We start from the raw sequence: 19,590 nt of genomic DNA on the forward strand, positions 1-19,590 counted from the left end.
TGCAAAGGAGGATTCGAATCCAACTTTGGTTCAAATCCGAGTTTATCATAAACTTCGAGTCTAAAGATGGGTGGGTTCAAGAATGGATTTTCTAAAAAATGCATTAAGGGTGTATTCATATAGATCCCTATGATGCCTAAGTCAATAAAGAACTCAGAGGATTCGATCAAGTATATGAGTTTAAGTATTGAAAAATTTAAGTCTTGGAAAACATACTTGAGGATCTTTTTTATATCAAGATTCCCTTGATGCTTTGTATTCGAGGTCAATGTTAAATACATGGAATGATTACATGCTTTCTCCTATCATATATATGATTATATAGTGTTGAATTCAAAAAATAAGAGGTAATAGTTGACTATATCAACTTTCTTTGTAACTCTCTAGGATAGAATCGATTGCCACGTCATCCAAATGATGATGAGATATCAGCTAGCCACTAGGTGATGATGTATCAATCATATGATGGTAAGGTATAATCACGTGATGACGAGCTATCGACCAAATGATGATAATGTGTCATCCATGCGATCTAAAGTGTCAATCATATGATGACGAGGTATGTCCATATAATGATGTCACCATAATGATGATGTATCGATAGTCTTTCATACATCATCAATAAATAGAGTTGAGAAAAATAAAAAAAGAAGAGAGAGAAAAAAATAATATTTTAATAATATTCATAGTTCATTTAAAGATTAGATATAGAAGACCAACTAAAAACTATCGGATAAAAATTAAAAATAGACGCTTTTTTGCTTTGTTTCCTGTAATCAATGGACTTGCTTATAGATCATTTAAAGCCTTTGTCACCTCGGTCCTTGTACTGTAATTTAGTCATTGGCGAAGGGTAATTTGAGACTCTAGCTCGCTAGCAAATCCATTCAATAGCTTGCTAGATTTGCAGCCAGTAAATAATACGCACATCACCGCAAATCCAAGAAGGCTCAATCGATGCTTGCGATTTCACCAGCATGCACACAACGAGCACAAGAAAGCGGTCTTTTCAACGCGAAAAGGCACACGTCTCTACTTAAAAATCTCTACTTTTCTTCAATGCCCACATCCCATCTACTCAAACCTCAAGGCACTCAAATGGTCATCTCTCAAGGGAGCAAAAGCTTGAATTGATCGAAGAGCTCAGGATGGATGGTGGCGGGATACCATCACCGTCTCTCACTTGTCATCTCGAGCTCTGGCATATTTTTGCCAGATTTATCACGGTACCATGGTACAGTAGCTCAGTATGGATGGTGGCAGCTTTATGATGCAGCAGAAAGACCCAAAGGCCCTTCTCTGAACCCCGCCAGGACTCTAAAGAACTCTCCAGGGAATCCCCAACTCCTCCTTTGGTCCACCTTCGGTTTCAGAGTCCATGGACGGACTGTAGTAGGGAAAGGTTGCAGCAATGGAGATGGGTGCCAACTCTCTCGGGGTATCCGGGTCCTCCTCTGGCTCCAGCGATTCCCTCCACGGGCTCGCGTTCGGGAAAAAGATTTACTTTGAGGACGGTGGTGGTGGTGGTGGTGGAGGTGGCGGTTATGGTGGGAGCTCGTCCAATGCCCCCGTAGCCCCGTCTCCTGCTCCGGTGGCGGCGGCGGCGGCACCGCCTCAGCATGCGAAGAAGGGGAAGGGAGTGGTGCATGGAGGGAAGCAGCAGCCTCCGAGGTGCCAGGTGGAGGGCTGCCATGTGGATCTCACCGGGGCGAAAGCTTATTACTGTCGACACAAAGTCTGTGGGATGCACTCAAAGGCACCAAAAGTGATGGTTGCAGGCTTGGAGCAGCGGTTCTGTCAGCAATGTAGCAGGTTGATTTGATTTTAGTGGCTTTTTATTGTTCTTTACAACTCCTGTTGGCATCTGATTTCAAATGTGATGTTTAGGTTTGCAGAAATTGACTTTGGTTTCTTTTTCTGTAAAAGACTGTCGTGTGTTGTTAGTAGAAAACATGTTCAGTTCTTTAACTAGTTGATATGTAGGTGATTTGTTATAGGTTTAACTTTGACCTGATGGCACCTTCTGCTTATTTTGGTACGCCTGGTTTGCTGTTCAAACAGTAATTGTTTTTTCCTGGTCCTTTTGGCAATTGCTTTTTGGGTTTTTGGAATCTAAGAATTGTCTTAGGCAGGTTGATGTTGCATGCATTGTGGGGATGGCAATTTAACTGCGTTTTCTTGGAATTTTTGGGTTCTTCTTCCTAATCTTTTCAGGTTTTACCAGTAATTTACTACTTTCCCTTATTTTTATAACACAGTTTGATATTCCTTTTATACTTTTTGCTCTATTTGGGGGTAGGTAAGTTTCTGATTCAATTGATATAATATAAAAATTGACAAGAAAAAATCAGACGTGAGGTTATGAGTGAGTTCAGCCACTGGTAACTTTGGAAGTTAATCAAAATTAAACATTATGAAACCCGATTCTTGATGGTTTGTTACCAATGGAACTGATGAATGTTTCAGCTAGGGTTCTTTGATGTCAAGAAATTAATACATTAAGCTAGCTCGTGTAGTAGGCTAGTAGAGCAATGCTTGCCACTTAGATTGATACGAAGCACTGGGTTTGTCCATCAGTTAAGTGGAATTTTGGTAGCAACATACGAGGAAATCAATAGCTACTGTAATGCACCTTTGCTTCTTGTTAGGCTTCATATTGATTGTGTCTTTGCAGCTACCTAGAAAAAGTTTCCCTATTACTGTTTCATGCGACATGTGTAGGGCTCCATGAAACTTCAGATTTTATTCTTTGGCCTGGGCTTGCATTATTTGTTCTGCTTATGTTCCTAGGTTTGTCTCGTTTTACCTGTTGTTCCTAAATATTAAACCCTTCCATTGCATACTTTTATGTCTATGTGATGCTGTAGTACTTTTTTCCTGTGTTGTGGTTGAACAGTTTTTAGTTGGCATCAAGGTGTATCGTGCTAGTTGCAATACATGATCCAATTTGATGATGGTTCTCTGCAAGATGTAAACATTTCTGTAATTGTTTTATCGCACCTCTTTATCTTTTTTCTTCTACTTTGATAAATTGCTGATGATTATGTTTGAGAAAACCTTTTTTATTTTTACCTGTGCCTCTATTTTGACACGAAAGCAGATGTAACTTACCCTTACTAGCATTATGATCTGGCAAATAACTACAAGTTTCAAGATGATCTGTGGAGCAAATTTACCTACTTGGCCTTATGAATATATTCCTCTTGATGATTGCATCTGAAAAAGTACTTATTATTTACATCCATCATACTGGTTATTTACATCCTGCTCTTTGTTTTGGTCCCCAAATGCCATATCGATTTCCTCATTTGAAATTTTATTTGGCTGGTAGTTTATTGTGATGATGAAGTAAAGTATACAAAGAAATAAACTATTTAAGATGAAATATGGACATGATTTATGTTAAAGTCACTGAAGGTTGAAGGGACAATGCAGGTGAATTATTCTAGTGACCTTGCTCCAACAGTTGCAATTTTTATTGGTGCAACATACACTTTCTTTTCTCCTGACCTTTGCATATTTTTTCTACTAGTAACTTTTTTTTTTCATGTAAGAAGTTCGCTTTATAAATCTTTCATCTTTTTGAATAAAACGATCAAGTTTTGTTTTGTCAGTATACTTTATTGTGTGCTAGGATATATTTTCATGTGTATTTATGGGTGTGATAGGGAAGGACAAGAGTGGATTTTCTGACTGACATTGCTGTATCACTGTCATGTAAGCCATTTCTATTTCTGTTAATGGCAGAGCCGAAGATTTAACACGGACAAGAATCTTGATCCTCTACCTTTAACCTTTCCAAGCATTCATTTATTTTGTGCACCAATCCTTACAATATGGATTATACTAGTGAAAAAGCCAAACCTAGAAAACACCAACAAGCCAGATTCTTTGCACAACAAAAGCATAGGCAGCAAGTGCAAATATTAGATTCAGTATGTATTCACATGGTTGGTTCCGTCTGGAAATGGGCAATGTAAGCTCATAGATATTCTTACTGCTTTAAAAGTTTGTTTTAGGCTAGTTATTCTGAATTTTATCAAGCTGTAAAATTTGTTGCTAATGGTTCAAAACTAAAGTGTTCGTCTAGTTCAATCTAGTCATCATTTATCAATTGAACCATTTAACAGGTTCTCTGACCTTGTGACCATCATTGGTTCCAACCCTTCATTAAATATCTGCTAGTTGAGCCTGTAACCAACAATTAAGATTCAGAATAAAGTATCTTTCGTTTGCTCACTTCTTATATACTTGTGTGACTGACCAAATTGCTTTTTCTTTGGTTGAATTAGGCTTTCATATGCTACTAGTGGTTTTATGAGGTGCATAACTATCAGACTCGTGTTATTTCAATATACTTTTCAGTATTAGTTTCTTATGGAGCATGTGATTATCCATTACAGTTATTAATCAATTCTTACTCTCTGATCTGAGTGCTGCTAAACATAGATTTCACCAGTTACCCGAATTTGACCAAGGGAAACGCAGTTGCCGCAGACGGCTTGCAGGCCATAATGAGCGTCGAAGGAAGCTGCCGCCTGGGCCTTTTGCATCACGATATGGTCGCAATGCTTCATCCTTCCATGGTCAAACATTTATTACATATTCCCTGCACATCAATGAGTTTTTTTTTTTTTTTTGCTAGAGTTGTAGATGAGTGGATTTTCCATCATGCTCACAGGACCAAGCAGATTCAGAAGCTTTCTCATGGACTTTAATTATCCAAGGTTTTCTAGCAACACAGGGGACGTTTGGCCGACCATTAGGCCTGCCGATCGGGTGGTCGGTAACCAGATCAGTCTGGGACTCTTGTTTCCACCTTCTGGTGCCGCGATGGCACATGACGGCCATCCACCTTTAGAGGAGCCACTGTACTCCATCCCTCAAATTCCACCAGGCGAATGTCATGCAGGAGTCACCGACTTGAGCTGTGCTCTCTCTCTTCTGTCAACTCAACCGCCATGGAGCAGCAACACCACTCTCCGGAATCAGACTTCAACCTCCTCAGCAAGCAGCAGCTTCGATGGCACCTCAACAGCGCAGCCAGCCATTTCGAACACTTGCATGACGAACCAATGGAGTTTTATAGGTAACGGAGGAAGGAGGAGTAACTCTCAAAATGTGCAACAGGACATGGGTTTAGCCACAGTGGCAGCCGAGGATGTCCATGGTCAGTTCTCAGGTGAACTGGAATTAGCTCAACAGGGAAATGGGCAGTGCCTTGGCCATGTCATGCACTGGTCACTCTAGAGCATCTGTTTTCTCTCTCCTTGGAGCTGTCAATGATGTGTTTTTGGATTGTGATAGTGCGAGGATTTGGACTGTAAGAAGCATCAGCTCATCCTTGTGCATGTGATGGTGTATGTAAAGATCATTGGATCTCAAAACTAGTTGAGTTGTAATGTTTTCTTTTGGTGCTAAGTTGCAACATCTCTCTCAGTGATAGAGATGTTTGTAAGGAGTCGCACCATTGACTTTGGTAGCGTTCACTGTACTAGAGAGGAGACTAAGAAGAGGTCTTTTAACTGCTACCGTTGTTTATAGATGGTTAAGCTTATTAGGTCATGGATGACTCACATGCTTAGCTCACCCTTTTGTTGCTGATGTGGAGTTATCATCTTTTTCTTGTTTGATTATTGCAATATTTGATCAAGTCCTGACCTCAGTTCCAATCGGAATAAAAAAAAAAGTTTAATGGACTAATCATTTTAAATTTAAATTTAAATTATTTGGATTTGAATCGTAGTTGAGTAATTTATTAATTTTTTTTCTTTTTGTAATTATTATTATTTTCTTTGTTATCAATATAAACTGATGATTCAATTTGGAATCGCTCGGAAAAGGTTCGATTTGGATTGGTTCCAAATTTGATAGAACGGAAATTGTGGTGAGGGCTAATCTGAGCAAGTCCACTTGGTTTCCTACTAAGATTAAGGACGGGAGGTAATATATTACTATCAACGTAGGTGCACCACCTTCCCTTTAATTAAATCACTACACAGGTCATTTCTCTCTCCCCTTCTATATATCTATCTATCTATCTATATATATGGGGGCTTGAGCCATGTAGTCCTTCAAAACCAAGATTGAAGAGGTTTCGTATAGCCCCAAGCTTGGACTCCATGCCGCTCACCGCCATCTTCTTCTCCCTCTTCGTGCTACTGTTAGTGGCAGCACCGCCAGCTGATGCGGTGGAGCAGAAAGCTGTCATTTTTTTCAATCGAAGTAATTTCCAGTCCACGTTTGTCTTCGGGGCAGCCTCCTCAGCTTATCAGGTCACACCTCTCTCTCTCTCTCTCTCTCACACACACACACACATATAAAGAACCATTTAAAAGAGCGTTGTAAATCTTCCAAAGAAAAGATAAGAAAAAGTGAGTTCAAATAAGACTAATTATCCCAAGTGTTGTGGAATTTTAAGATCGTGAGTTGGCTTTTGTTGCACTCACAGTATGAAGGAGCAGCTGCAGAAGGCGGTAAAGGGCCAAGTATATGGGATACCTTCACCCACATGCACCCAGGTCTCATCTCCCAGTATCCTAATTAGATGAAAGCAGTGATAAACTAGTAGTATATAATTTGCAGATCATGTTGAAGCTATTGAAGATGTTCTCTTCTTCCTTGTATCTTGGAACACTCAGATCAACCTATTGGATTGTTTCTTCATGTCAATTCATTTCATCTAACTTTATCGGTATTCTTCAGAAGTGATCGCAGATAGAAGCAATGGAGATGTGGCCGTAGATTCTTATCATCGTTATAAGGTAGCATAGTGACTGCTATCCACCAAATGTTGAGTTCCCCTCAGAGTCTTGCATGAGTCACTAATGTGTTGGAAGCTGCAGGAAGATATAAGCTTCTTGAAGTACATGGGAATGGACGCTTACAGGTTCTCCATCTCTTGGCCCAGGATTCTACCAAGTAAGGAATTGACCCTACCACAAAACCTTGAAGCACGCAGGCACTTAACTAGTCTCCATGCTCTCAACAATGTCAGGTGGAAGTCTAAGTGGTGGAGTTAACATGGAAGGCATACGATACTACAACAACCTCATCAACGATCTCAGAGCCAACGGTGTGTGTGCCCGTTAAAGATCTCGCGAGCATTCTCTGTTCTCCTCGAAGTTGATGTGGCTTTTATGATCGATGTGTGCAGGGATGAAGCCCTTCGTGACCCTCTTCCACTGGGATCTTCCCCAAGAACTTGAATCGCGATACCAAGGCTTTCTTAGCCCAGCAATCGTGTAAGTTGCTCTTGAATCTTCTAACCTAAAACAAACGGCAGCATCACGTCTACAACATGAATGAACCCCCTCTTGACCATGATCGGAATCTACAGGGATGACTACCGTGACTACGCCGAGATCTGCTTCAAGGAGTTTGGAGACCGGGTGAAGCATTGGATCACATTCAACGAACCATGGACGTTCTGCCGGAGTGGGTATCTCTTTGGTGTATTTGCGCCCGGGAGGTGTTCTCCGCCGTGGGCAGCTCGTCGGTGCAGCGAGGGCGACTCATCTCGAGAGCCTTACCTCTGTGCTCACCACCAACTGCTGGCCCATGCAGCTGCCGTGAGGTTATACCGAGACAAGTATCAGGTAATTACTATGGAGCTATCACGATACTGCCTGTTTTCTTCTAGTCGTTGATTGCTTGTCCTCAGGCATCTCAGCGGGGAGAGATAGGCATAACGCTCATCAGTCACTGGTTCGTGCCCTACGAGAACTCCAAGTCGGATGCTGATGCAGTTGCACGAGCTTTAGATTTCATGTTTGGATGGTGAGTGGGGGATCAACACCAACAACGAAGTCTTCCTCTGTGAGATCTTAGCTAGCTTGTTGATGCGTTTCATGTAGGTTTATGGACCCCCTGAGTCAAGGAGACTACCCATTCGTGATGAGGGCGCTCGTCGGAGACCGTCTGCCGGAATTTACAGCAAAGCAATCTGAAATGGTTAAGGGGTCATTCGACTTCATAGGACTCAACTACTATACGACATACTACGCCAATAGCAGCTCTCCAACAACAGTTCGTGGAAGCAATTCCGATTCATACACTTACCAATCAGGTAAACCACACTTAGCCGCATCCAATCCTCTATCTTTCTGGTTTCCTTTCTTTCTTTCTTAGAACAAAGTTTGCTGCGTGTGGCAGATGCTGCGTGTTGCAGCTCAACAAAAGTAGTTAGGGCATGAGTTACGTATTCTTTCTTTTGCCCACCTGCATATGTAGTATAGTTATCTGCATTCATCTTTCTCGGATCTTACGTTGATGGTGTTTTGGCACATCGAGCTGCCCTTTTCTTAACATGTAAATGGAATGCTGTTCATGATGGGCATCCTCCTCTGACACCAATTCTTCTCGATCAACAGGTCAGCGTGGAAGGATTCCTATTGGCCTCCAGGTAAGATAATTAGATAGAACACTGTCACAAATATGATCAACTCATGCTGTTCTTCCAAGAAAGCTGTACCGACGCAAACTTTTGCTACACATCCTCCTAATCAAAAGAATAAAACTAGGAGGTTATCTTTGTCATATCGATCCATGATATATATGATCAACTTGATCTAAAACTGGTCAATGAATGATGGGTATGTGATGCAGGCTGCATCCAATTGGATCTATATTTACCCAAGAGGCATCAGACAGCTTTTGCTATATGTCAAGAGCAGATACAACGATCCAATCATCTACATCACAGAAAATGGTAATCTCTACTCACCAATGCATGCAGAACGCATGATATTTATATCAGTGTTGTTCTGGAGTTAGGAGTGGACGAGGTCAACAACGCGTCGTGGCCACTCGACAAAGCCCTACAAGATGACACGAGGATCGATTACCACAGGAGACATCTATCCTTCGTTCTCGAAGCCATGAGGTGAGTTGAGGCCTGAGTTGGACAACATAGATTGAATTGAGTTGAGGATGAACTCGCCGTCGTCGTCCTATGTTTTGGTGTGCAGTAAAGGGGCGAAGGTGAGAGGATACTTTGCATGGTCGTTGCTGGATAACTTCGAGTGGATCAGCGGATACACTGTTCGCTTTGGATTGGTACATGTGGATTACAAAGATGGGTTGAAAAGATACCCCAAAGCCTCCGCTAATTGGTTCCGAGAGCTGCTTAAAAATTAAGGATTTCCATATTAATAATATATAGATCGCTCATAATTTGGGATTATCGATCATGCTGTTCAAGCAACTCATGTATTTGAAACTTATTTTTATCTCTCTTTGTTTGGTAATTGATATTATGCAATATCCTCTTAATATCATTTTAAGGGATATAGATGTATTGTATTATTTTCTAATAGTTTAAATGTTTGCTGAGAATGCTCTTAACCCAATCTTTTTGCTTTTATTATGAAGCTTACTATTGACAACCTCCTTTTTTTTTATCTTTTTTTTACTATTGATAACCCCTTAAGAGAAATAATAAAATATTATTTTATTATTTATAGTTCTAATATTATTAATTTTATTTTTTTCTCATAACTCTTATGTCGACATCACGCTCTTTGCCAATGTTATTATTATTATAATACCTCCGATTAATCTCACATCGGAAGTGAACAAGATTAAGATTGATTTATAAGAGTTTGATGAATATATTATTATCAATTTCTGATTTAAACATTAGATGGATTAGATATCTTGTTCAATTGTAGTTCTTGATATATTTTGGATAAAGAAAAGAAGGGTGGATCGTTCATATCTATAAAATTGGATGGTTTCCATAGTAAATTCTTACATTTTAGATATATCTTTGTTTTCTTGATAACACTCTTTATTTTCATAATGGCAATGGAGTCCCTAATTTTTTTCAAGGATCCAAAATGTCCTGTATGATGAAAATAATATAAGATAAGAATAATTATTGAAGAAACTTTATTGAAAAAATAAAAAAACTTAAATATATTAACATGTCCCTCTCCTATTTACACATCATATTTATACAAATTAAGAGGAAGAATTTCCCTCAACAGAATAGAAAGAATGTTTTGAGGTACGATTTTGGTTTTTTTTGTTGTTGTAATGATATCTTCCGAGTTTCACTTCTCGTGTGGATGCTGCAGTGGGTTGCTCTTTGGTCGGCCCAATGGGCCTCAAAGCAGATATAATATGACATGGTTGACAAAGTAGCAGGTAAGCAATTCTTTTCTACAATCAAACGAAGAATATATGATCATTTTATAATGCTATTGATATTAGGCAAATTCATAACTATATCGCTGTTGTCCTCAGCAACATCACAAAAGGAAACATCTTTTTTCACTAAAGCTCTTTTTTTTCTGAAAATACAATGGATAGTCAGTCCTATGAAATACTCAGGCTAGCAGACAATGGGAGACATCTTGTCTGTGAAGGGAAAATTTTGTAAGATCTAGCAGAGATGACAACAGGATGTAAGCCATAATAATTCCTGGTAATCAGCAATACCTCACGAACTGATACTAGCAGTTAACAATGTGTTGATCTCTCCAATTATGTTGACTGGTCTTCCGTCAAACAACGATGACAAGGTTGTCTCACAAAGCGTCTTCAGTTCCCTGGTTTTAGCAATGGCTGCTTCCTGGAAAATACCATGTTCTTCAATTATTACCCATAAAGATGTAACTGTGATATAATTATAGGATGACTCCAAATCTTCATAGAGTAAGACAATCACAGCAAAACCATAGGTGATCGGCAAAAAGTGATTGACTTCATGGTAGTCACATGTGGTCAACCACCTAATATCAGAATAGCATTCGACTTTTCATGCATGTGTGCTGCATAAAAAACAAGGCTAAACGTAGCAGAACTCTTAAAGCATAGATCCCAATCTACCTCATGTAATGAACCTACATGTGCTGTTACGAGTAGGCATGTAGTTTAAACCTCATAAGTGGCTAAATAATATGGATCCTTCTAATCGATATGCAATATGAAACACCTATTTATTGCATACCACAGGTTGGTTTATGCCTGGTGAATCCTACTGCAACATCTCAGATGGGCAAAACTTGAGATTATTTCTTGCAGGCTCCAAGCCAACTTTTGCATATAGTGTTTGCATCACATATACCAGAAATGCTTTCTAAAGATGACATCAACAAAAGCAGAAATGTGTCACTCACATGCTTAGGCCAGGATGATGACAACGTATTCTGCAGCTCAACACGTCTAACTGACAAATCATTCAAGCTTTCACGAAGCTTAACTTCATGATTTTTCTTCTCCTCCAGCGTGAGCACCAGTCTGTCGAGAAATCTGAGTAAAAGGAATACAAACAAAGTTAAATAAGAATATAAAACCTATAAAATAAATCACTCACGCAACAGAGAAAAAACTTGAGTGAACATCAAATTTTTTCAAATAAAGTTTTTCAAATTCAATGAATGAAGTATTCATACATATAGCAACCAAGGAAAATGATAAGCATCACAAAGTGAATCATGGGCACAACTGTTTACCTTTTGGAATTAAGTATCATAATCAAGTCACGCATTTTGCGGTCTGTGAGCATGGATAGGGCCGAAGATATCTCGGATATCATCAACTGTACAACATCAGGGGAGTATTGTTGCAGAACAGAAGGAGCTACTGCCTGAACTTGATGCTGTAAGGAAGAAGTTTCTTCACTTCTCATCTCTATCGACCGCTGATTTAAAAATGATTTAACCTAAAAAATTTATTGGAGAATACCCTTAGTCCGACTAGATTTAACAGTACAAATAACTCAACAATTCAAGCTTGCAGTTGAGAAGAAAAAAAGCACAAGGGTCATCTGAAAAAATCAATTACTGCTAGATGCACAGCAATTAATGACCCAGTTACAAATTATGAGAAAAAGGAAAACTAAATGATAATGATTATATGGTTGATATATACATCAGGAAAGTCAACAATGGACATATTACAGAAGATTTTTATTTGGATCAAATTTGTCCTTGAGCATATAATAGCAAAATTATGTGGCTCCACTTTTAACAAATCTAAATTATAAACCAGAGCTGCAAATTATATTCAATAATCCAGAAAGTATTCCACCAAAAAATTATCAAAAATCACCAGGCTTGACTTTGGCACAAACAGAACTATTTTACGACACACATCTCATGCTAACGCAGGTTATAGGGAGAGTCCATGTACATGGACTTACCAATGGTTATCAGAACCGGACAGCATTGGTCAATTCAAACAAAAAACCATGAACCAACTCAAACACCGATGCTATTCCATTAATTTGTATTAGAAAAAGGGGCTGAACTGACTAGCTTGTTTGATTCTTTAATGAACCATGGAAGCCAGATTAACAAGAACCAGCCAGTTTTTAAATGCATGGAAAAGTCAATAACATCCTGTCGAGATGAATCATTTTAGGAGCACTTGAGTAATATCAATATCATTAATTAAAAAAAAAAAACTTTGTAACCACCTTATAGGTCCTCTCCCAGCCCACTGATCCTTGTCACATATGGCCATAGATGCCCCATGATGCCCAAGGAGGAGGACGAGGAGGACAAGGAGGAGAGCAGCAGCAGAGGAGAAATGGAGAAAGATGGGGGAGAAAAGAGAAAAGAACAGAACAAGGAGGAGAAAAGTAGAGGAAGGAAGAAAAGAAGAGAGGAAGGAGGAGAAGATCAGCGGAAGGAAGAAAAGAAGGGTGGGAAGAGATGCATAGGGAGAAAAAGAAGATATAGAAGCAAAGAAAGAGGTTAGAAGAGTAGAGGAAAGAAAGAAAACAAATAAAAAATTGTGATTTTTAAATAATAAATATTATAATATTATTCTATTAACTCTCTAGTCCGATGGATTAACCTGCTGGTCAATAACTGATCCAATTCTAATATGTTGCAAGCAGAGATGCCAACCCTGAGGCTTGAACTAACCATTGACCCTCCGAAACTGCATGGAATTACATCATGGGTAATGCTACGCTACATAAACCTAGCATTGTAACCATAAGCAACTAATAGATGGATGGAGCATGTTGGTGATTGTAAAAGAGGTTTTGATAGAAAAGACAATTCTATAGTCATTAAGAAAAGTTTCTGAAAAAAGAATAAAATTACAACGCATACAGCCCAACAGCTTCATTCCATTAACTGATAAAAAGATTAACATGATCACATGAAAAGAATAAATTTATGGATGGGGGAAATCCCATAAACATGCAATTATAAGGCCTATATGAATGAATCACTAACCAAATAGATTTGGACATAAGTCCAAGCTTCCTAATGATAATGCCAATCTTTTATCTCACTAGTATGTATATCCATTAAGAATATGAACAATAAATAAACACAGTTAGAAACACATACATTTATGCTTAGACATACAAACACTAAAAAAGTGTTTATAGATCTACATGCAAATATGGACAAATGTTCACAAGGGCACATATGTAAGGAACACAAGTTGGAGAATATATTGCAGAGTACCTCAAACAAATCATCAAGTATCTTATTCCTGTACTCTGTCTCCAGTAATTGACTTCTTTCCTCAAAACTTTCGGATTGTGAAGTTTCAGTTGGATTTGGTTTATCTATTCCAACAACGGGTACAACAGCATCTTCAAGCATATCAACTTGAGGATTTTCAAGACTAATATCCCAGCATATTTCTGATTCTGAAGCTTCGGGGACAACACCCTCAGTTTTTTTTGATGATGTGTTATCATATAGCAGATCTTTGCCATTTTCAGAATCCTTTAAGTCTACATTATAATCAATTATTTCATAAGACCCAAAGCTATTGCCTGATTCTTCAAGTTGCTCAACAGCATCAACATCCCAATCGATTTGGGTATCATCTACAGAAATATTCCAGTCAATACCACCCATGGGAAGAATAGTATCCATAGGTGTCCCCGCTGAAACATGGACATCTGACGTTGGCATGTCACTAAGAGAGTTTTGGACCTCAGCAGACATTGATACATAAAGAGAAGGTGGATTTTCATGAAGGTGCCTAAGATTTTCAAGCACATAACCAGGACTTTTCTGCAATACCAGAATAAAAAGTTAAAGACTCGGAATAATGATTCCATGCATATCTTGATTTACTATGGCAAATGACTTATATATGCATATGAAATTGTTATGTAGAAACCTCTTTCTCTGTATGAACATCTTTAACAAAGTTCTGATAATATTCCATGGCCTTTAACATGGAATCACTGTTAAGAACTTCCAAAATTTTGCTGAAGGTAGAAGGAAGAGTCTTGGCAGCCTCCAGAAGTTCCAATCTTACGTTATTCCCCTGCAAAGACAAAGGCAAGTTCGAAACTTTAAACTGAACTTTAACAAAGCATCATTTGTAGCATCAGTAATCACGTAAAAGTTCAAACAATACATTCAAACTTATATATATGCACAACTTGAAGACCAGAAACCTGACCTGCAAACCAAGTTCTTGACAGGCTTCAGAGTATTTAGCAGCAGATAGAGCAGCATTTCTTTTAATATCGGTCTCCTTGCGCTCTAGTTCAGCTAATTGTTGTTGAACCTTTTGCATCTGTTTTTTCTGATATGGACTTCAGCAAGCATGTCATCACGAGTGAAATCAGTCAGAACTATGAGATAATCTCTTACACTGTAATTTAAAGAAAAAGAAGCATACATTTCATAGTTAACATTCTGAACCATAATTTGAGCTGCCTCGCCAAGAAAAATATGGTCCTTCTCAAAGGATCGCACAATTGACTCCCATTCTCCCTGCAGGAAGATTTATTATGCTCTATGCCCATGAACATGCATTGTTAAAAAAAATAAAAGTTAATATGGATCCAAAAAACTTACGGCAGAACCTGATAATCTTCCAAAGATATTACGACTTTCTGTGGTCGAATTTAAAAGAATGCCATATATATTCTTTGCTTCCAGATAGCCAATTGCTGAAGACAAATCCATGACACAACAAACAAATCAGAACCAGTAAATGAAAGATGTCTGATCCATGACTGAAACTTCTCTTGCCAGAGTGGTATCATAAAGGATTGTCAGAAAAGAGGGCCAAGGAATACACAAAACCATGCACAAGGAAGTAATGTTTGTGCCAATTAACTAAGGCAAGGATTCCATGCATCTTACAAGAATCCATAAATCCATGAGCAAAAAACGACATTCCGAATCTCATAAATTCTATTCAATCATTTATTAATTATAATTTTTCTACGTACAAACTTTTAGAATCTGCAGAAGCATGGCATGATGATAACTAAGTGCTTATTCATCCACTAAGCTAGAAAAGATGATATGATGATCCAATTAGCCATCCTTATGACAGTCAACATGAACACATCCAAAAAGAGAATGGTTTCACACCAAAGATCTAATAGGAAATTTCTAAGCTTGAAAAGAAAAGAATATTCCAAGTGGCATTCAAAGCCTTAGTCTGGCAAACTAGTCTGCCAGAGCAAAGCCATGAGACACACAATTCTAAAAGGATTTTGACCACAATAAATCAAAAAACAAAAGAAATATCAACTATTGATGTTCTTCTCTTATATTTGATGAATAGGAAAATCATTTTTGTTTCAAGAAAGCTGGGAAAGAACAGCCTCAGCCTCACTTTTATTTTCTTAAAATTAATATTAGAAATTTATTAGCAAACATAGAATTTTATCCATAGAACAAGAATTAATATTGCAGAACACTGACAAAACATTAATTCTCAATTAGTTTGGAAAATAAACAATAGTGCATTGTTTTGCGTGTATTAAAAAGTAGAAACAAAGGATAAAAAGAGGGGAAAATAGAAATATGTAATAGATAACAATGTATCAAATGTACTAAGAAGTAGAAAAGACTATGAAGAAAACATCATGATTCTAAACTTTTGATTAGATAACCTCATAAATATTTCCACAGTAGTGCAATTATCCTTCACTAACCAAGAATCACCCATGATGTACACATCAAATTGCAAAACGGTTGTATCTGGCATTTGGAGTACATATATATTTGAAAAGTAATAACAATAGCCACATATCCTCCTCCTGTTCTACCTTTCTCAGTCAGCACCTTTGTCTTCCTTCTACTTAAAAATCAGGATTTATGACAGCAATTGTAGATAGTCCTTAAAGGAAACTATTTATACAGTGTCTCTCTCCAGATAGCCATCATTAATGGCCTGAGGTTTAATAATATCTGGCAAAGCTATGGCTGCTTTGAGGGAGCCGGCTGGTAACTTATAATTATTAACAACATTGCTAGAACACCCAAAATTAGCTTCATTCAATATCTTTTATCATCATTTATTTATAATTCTTCTTGTATGGTTAATATCAAGAAATTCTCATTCTTGATAATTTCAATTACGTTAAACAAGCATATAATTTCTCCAAGACTAATAAAAAAATTGAATCTTTTTTCCAATTTGGTTTTGGAGTAAATGCAAAGTCGAGTAGGAAACTGATGATTCCACCACAAAACACATGTAGGTTGATGAATACATCAAAGCAGCTCGTTACATATTGTCCCATTCCATCATAACGCTACTTTTATGTCTCATTTTTTCAGAATTTCGATGTATGCTACCCTAGCATCTAAACAAAAAGACGTCAATCTTCTTTTTGGCATTCTCTGCTACACTTCGTCGATTCAAAAAAAAAAAAAAAAATGAAATCAGCAACATACTTAAGCAATATCAAACCTCAGATACCATGGAAATGAGATCAGTTACGCAGATTATTGACACGGACAAGAACTACAGGGAATTTGAGCAGGGAGAGTTACCTTCCGGATCAAGGGTTTGCAAGAAGGGATCCAGATCCCTCGGCAGCGATGGGAGTGCGGACGAGATGCGAGCTCTGATCGCGGTCAGCCGCTTCCTCCAGTCTTGAGGAATCCTCTTCCGATCCACCAGCCATTCTACAAATTTTCACCAAAAGAAAAAAAAGAAAAATACGGGAAAAAAATGAAAAAGGGACCGATCGCGTCCTCAAAGGAATCAAGGAAAAACCAAAGGCAACTGAGAATGGAGAGAAACGAAAAGGAGGAGACCTCCGAGACGAGCGAAGGCGATGTCGATCGGGAGATTGCGAGTCTCGGCGCCGTCTTGCATTTTTCGCTTCGAGGAAGCGAGCGGAGGCACTTACTGATGGCATCAAATAAACCGGCGAACCCGCTCGATTGACCGGGACCGACCGGAACGGGTTCAGCCGGCCCAAGTGCACGCCAAGGCCTTCATCTATGTATTAGAGAACTTGCCCAAGCCCATCTACTAGAAGGCTGTATGGACCGGAACGGGTTCCATATATGTGGGAGGTCCATATAACTCTTTAAGTATTTTGTTTTTGTTTTTAATATTTTTTTATTAAATAAATATGATTTCTATAACAAATGATATTTATTATTGAACTATATTTTTATTAATAAACAAATTTTTATTGAACTGTCGAGATTTATTGATGATGGAGAATTTTCATCAAAATCCCTCCAACAAATCAATTAGTATGGGACTATAATCTTTATCTATTATTATCTTGAGATATATTTCTCAATTATTTTCTCTTTATCTCATGTATTTTCATTATTTTTTTATATTTAAATTCAATATAACTTAAATTTACTGTTCCAACATCTTGGAACTACCCAACTCAGAAGACTGTCCTCCCACCCTACGGTTTATCGATAGAAGCATTCTATCAATACAGTTTCATTTCCTTGGATCGACAATCAGTTGAAACGATATGTACTGATCTATATCGATTTATCAACACACGTATCGTTATTTTTAAGAAAAAAATAAAAAGAAAAAGCGAAATAAAGATAACCAAGAGGAAGAAAGAAGAAAAAGTATAACTAGAAAGTAACGATATAATCAAAATGAAAACGACGATAGTAATATCATAATGACAAAGAAGCAGTATGATTGCAATGTCACAACGGTAAAGAAGTAATGAGGACGAGAACGAAAGCTACGGTATCATACATACTAAGAGAGCTCATGTTTATAAGTCTTAATTTATCTTTTTCTTATGTTAAAATGGATCGAGACTCATATTTTTTTTAATTAAATCATCCGAAACGAGAATAATTCGTATAACTATTCAAACCCGAATCGATATCAATATCCGATTTAATCGATGCCACCCTTCCCCCCCACCGATGCCACCGTCACCACCGCCATTATTAGATGCATTCACTGTCTCCGTGTCGCCAGCTGCGATTGTGTCGAGCCTGCAAAAAGAAAGAACCTTATCGAATCTCACTCATTATCACCATAAAAGGTGGCAGAGTAGGAAAAGGTAGACGAGGACAATAGGCTTTTTTACTCGTTTCTGATGCACAGCAGTGAAAGCATGTGTACGGGGGGAGCTATAAAGGATTGGCCGAGTGCGTGTTCAAATCGACTCCTTTACTCCAATTTTATTTGCAATGTTGACTCCAATGTTGACTCTTTGAAGACTCCATAACAGAAGGTGGTAGGGCCAAATGATTCACACAAAGGATAGAATGTCTTGTATATTAGAGTTGTAATTATTTTCTCCTTTTTCTTTGAAATGTTGGAAGGCAAAAGATGAAGATGAATTTTAATCTGATGTATTTATTATCTGGCTTCAAATTTTCAACCCTTAGTACGTGAGTCTCGTATACAAAATCAAACTAATATTTTTTTTATGTATAGAAATATATTAAATAATATTTTAAACTCTTAATCTGTTAATATTACTTGATATCATCCTGAACTTTTTATATTTTACAAAATTCTTACCTATGTTCTATGGAGGAATGATAATGTGTGTTATGAAAACAATCAAGAGGTATATCAATTTTGATCGATCTATAGACTTGGCTTTATATGTAGGAATTGATTTCACAATTCATAATTAGAATAGTATGTGACTAGTTATGATTTTTTGAGAGGGCTCAAAGTGGTGCATTAGTGGGACTTACTTGCATCACTATGGAGTCTAATTCTCAAATTTTGATGGATATTTGGAACAAAAAATTATGATCCTGCTATTGAAGTAAGTTAAACATGTTTTTAAATAAGGTTATAAAGGATGAACATCTATTAAGATGATTCCTAGGTATCGAAATTTAATTCTTTTTTATTAAAATATATTTTTATTATATTAAATAACATACAAAATGCTCATATATAATTTTAAACTGAAACCTATATATCACTTGTGTAATACACAAAAATAAATAATAATAAATAAATAAAGACACCGATCACAACTACATGGGATAGATTTTGTTGAATTGTTTGCAGGCTTTGCGGTAATGACATGCATGCATCCATCCATCCGAGGACTCACTACGGCGCTCGGCATCATCATCATTATTGTAGGAGGTGGAGCCACTGCACCCCCAAAGATACGCTGCGAGAAAAGTCATCGTCAAAGGTACGGGGGCCCACTCGCTTTTGGGTGGGGAACCCACCATGAATGAATGGTCCAAGACAGGCATAGATCTCTCGCATCATTCGTTAGACGCGCGTCATGTCGGACCCACCACAAGTTGGACGCGTGCACGTGGGTAGTAGTACAAAAATACGTTTCCTGAGATGGGTTTAACAGTGTTGGCACAAAAATACGCATGCACTGACAGCATGGGGGTATAAGCAGTTTTGTAGATGCGACAT

General features: G+C 37.9%; 3 protein-coding genes across 3 annotated transcripts; 2 read left to right on the plus strand and 1 right to left on the minus strand.

Moving 5' to 3' along the window:
- The first annotated feature begins 1,305 nt into the window (after positions 1 to 1,305).
- Positions 1,306 to 5,359, plus strand: LOC135609388 (squamosa promoter-binding-like protein 14). The gene is made up of 3 exons (XM_065102595.1): positions 1,306 to 1,812; positions 4,450 to 4,586; positions 4,682 to 5,359. The coding sequence occupies exons 1-3, from the start codon at positions 1,412 to 1,414 to the stop codon at positions 5,248 to 5,250; spliced, it is 1,107 nt and encodes a 368-aa protein (XP_064958667.1). The 5' UTR covers positions 1,306 to 1,411; the 3' UTR covers positions 5,251 to 5,359.
- Positions 5,360 to 6,057: 698 nt separating this feature from the next.
- On the plus strand, positions 6,058 to 9,248 carry LOC103980349 (beta-glucosidase 12). Its single transcript, XM_009396725.3, has 13 exons — positions 6,058 to 6,275; positions 6,452 to 6,521; positions 6,706 to 6,764; positions 6,846 to 6,921; positions 6,998 to 7,075; positions 7,157 to 7,244; positions 7,340 to 7,598; positions 7,664 to 7,779; positions 7,857 to 8,068; positions 8,373 to 8,404; positions 8,608 to 8,710; positions 8,776 to 8,884; positions 8,970 to 9,248. The coding sequence occupies exons 1-13, from the start codon at positions 6,123 to 6,125 to the stop codon at positions 9,136 to 9,138; spliced, it is 1,524 nt and encodes a 507-aa protein (XP_009395000.2). The 5' UTR covers positions 6,058 to 6,122; the 3' UTR covers positions 9,139 to 9,248.
- Positions 9,249 to 10,184: 936 nt separating this feature from the next.
- LOC135609389 (CDK5RAP3-like protein) lies at positions 10,185 to 17,122 on the minus strand. The gene is made up of 10 exons (XM_065102596.1): positions 16,998 to 17,122; positions 16,731 to 16,865; positions 14,793 to 14,887; positions 14,614 to 14,708; positions 14,392 to 14,527; positions 14,104 to 14,253; positions 13,434 to 13,994; positions 11,460 to 11,668; positions 11,124 to 11,256; positions 10,185 to 10,576 (listed from the first exon to the last, which is right to left on the minus strand). Exons 1-10 carry the CDS (start codon positions 17,056 to 17,058, stop codon positions 10,445 to 10,447), a joined length of 1,707 nt encoding a protein of 568 aa, XP_064958668.1. The 5' UTR covers positions 17,059 to 17,122; the 3' UTR covers positions 10,185 to 10,444.
- Positions 17,123 to 19,590: the final 2,468 nt, after the last annotated feature.

The sequence above is a fragment of the Musa acuminata genome, chromosome BXJ2-4 (genome assembly GCF_036884655.1).
Source record: "Musa acuminata AAA Group cultivar baxijiao chromosome BXJ2-4, Cavendish_Baxijiao_AAA, whole genome shotgun sequence".
Taxonomy (NCBI): Eukaryota; Viridiplantae; Streptophyta; class Magnoliopsida; order Zingiberales; family Musaceae; genus Musa; species Musa acuminata.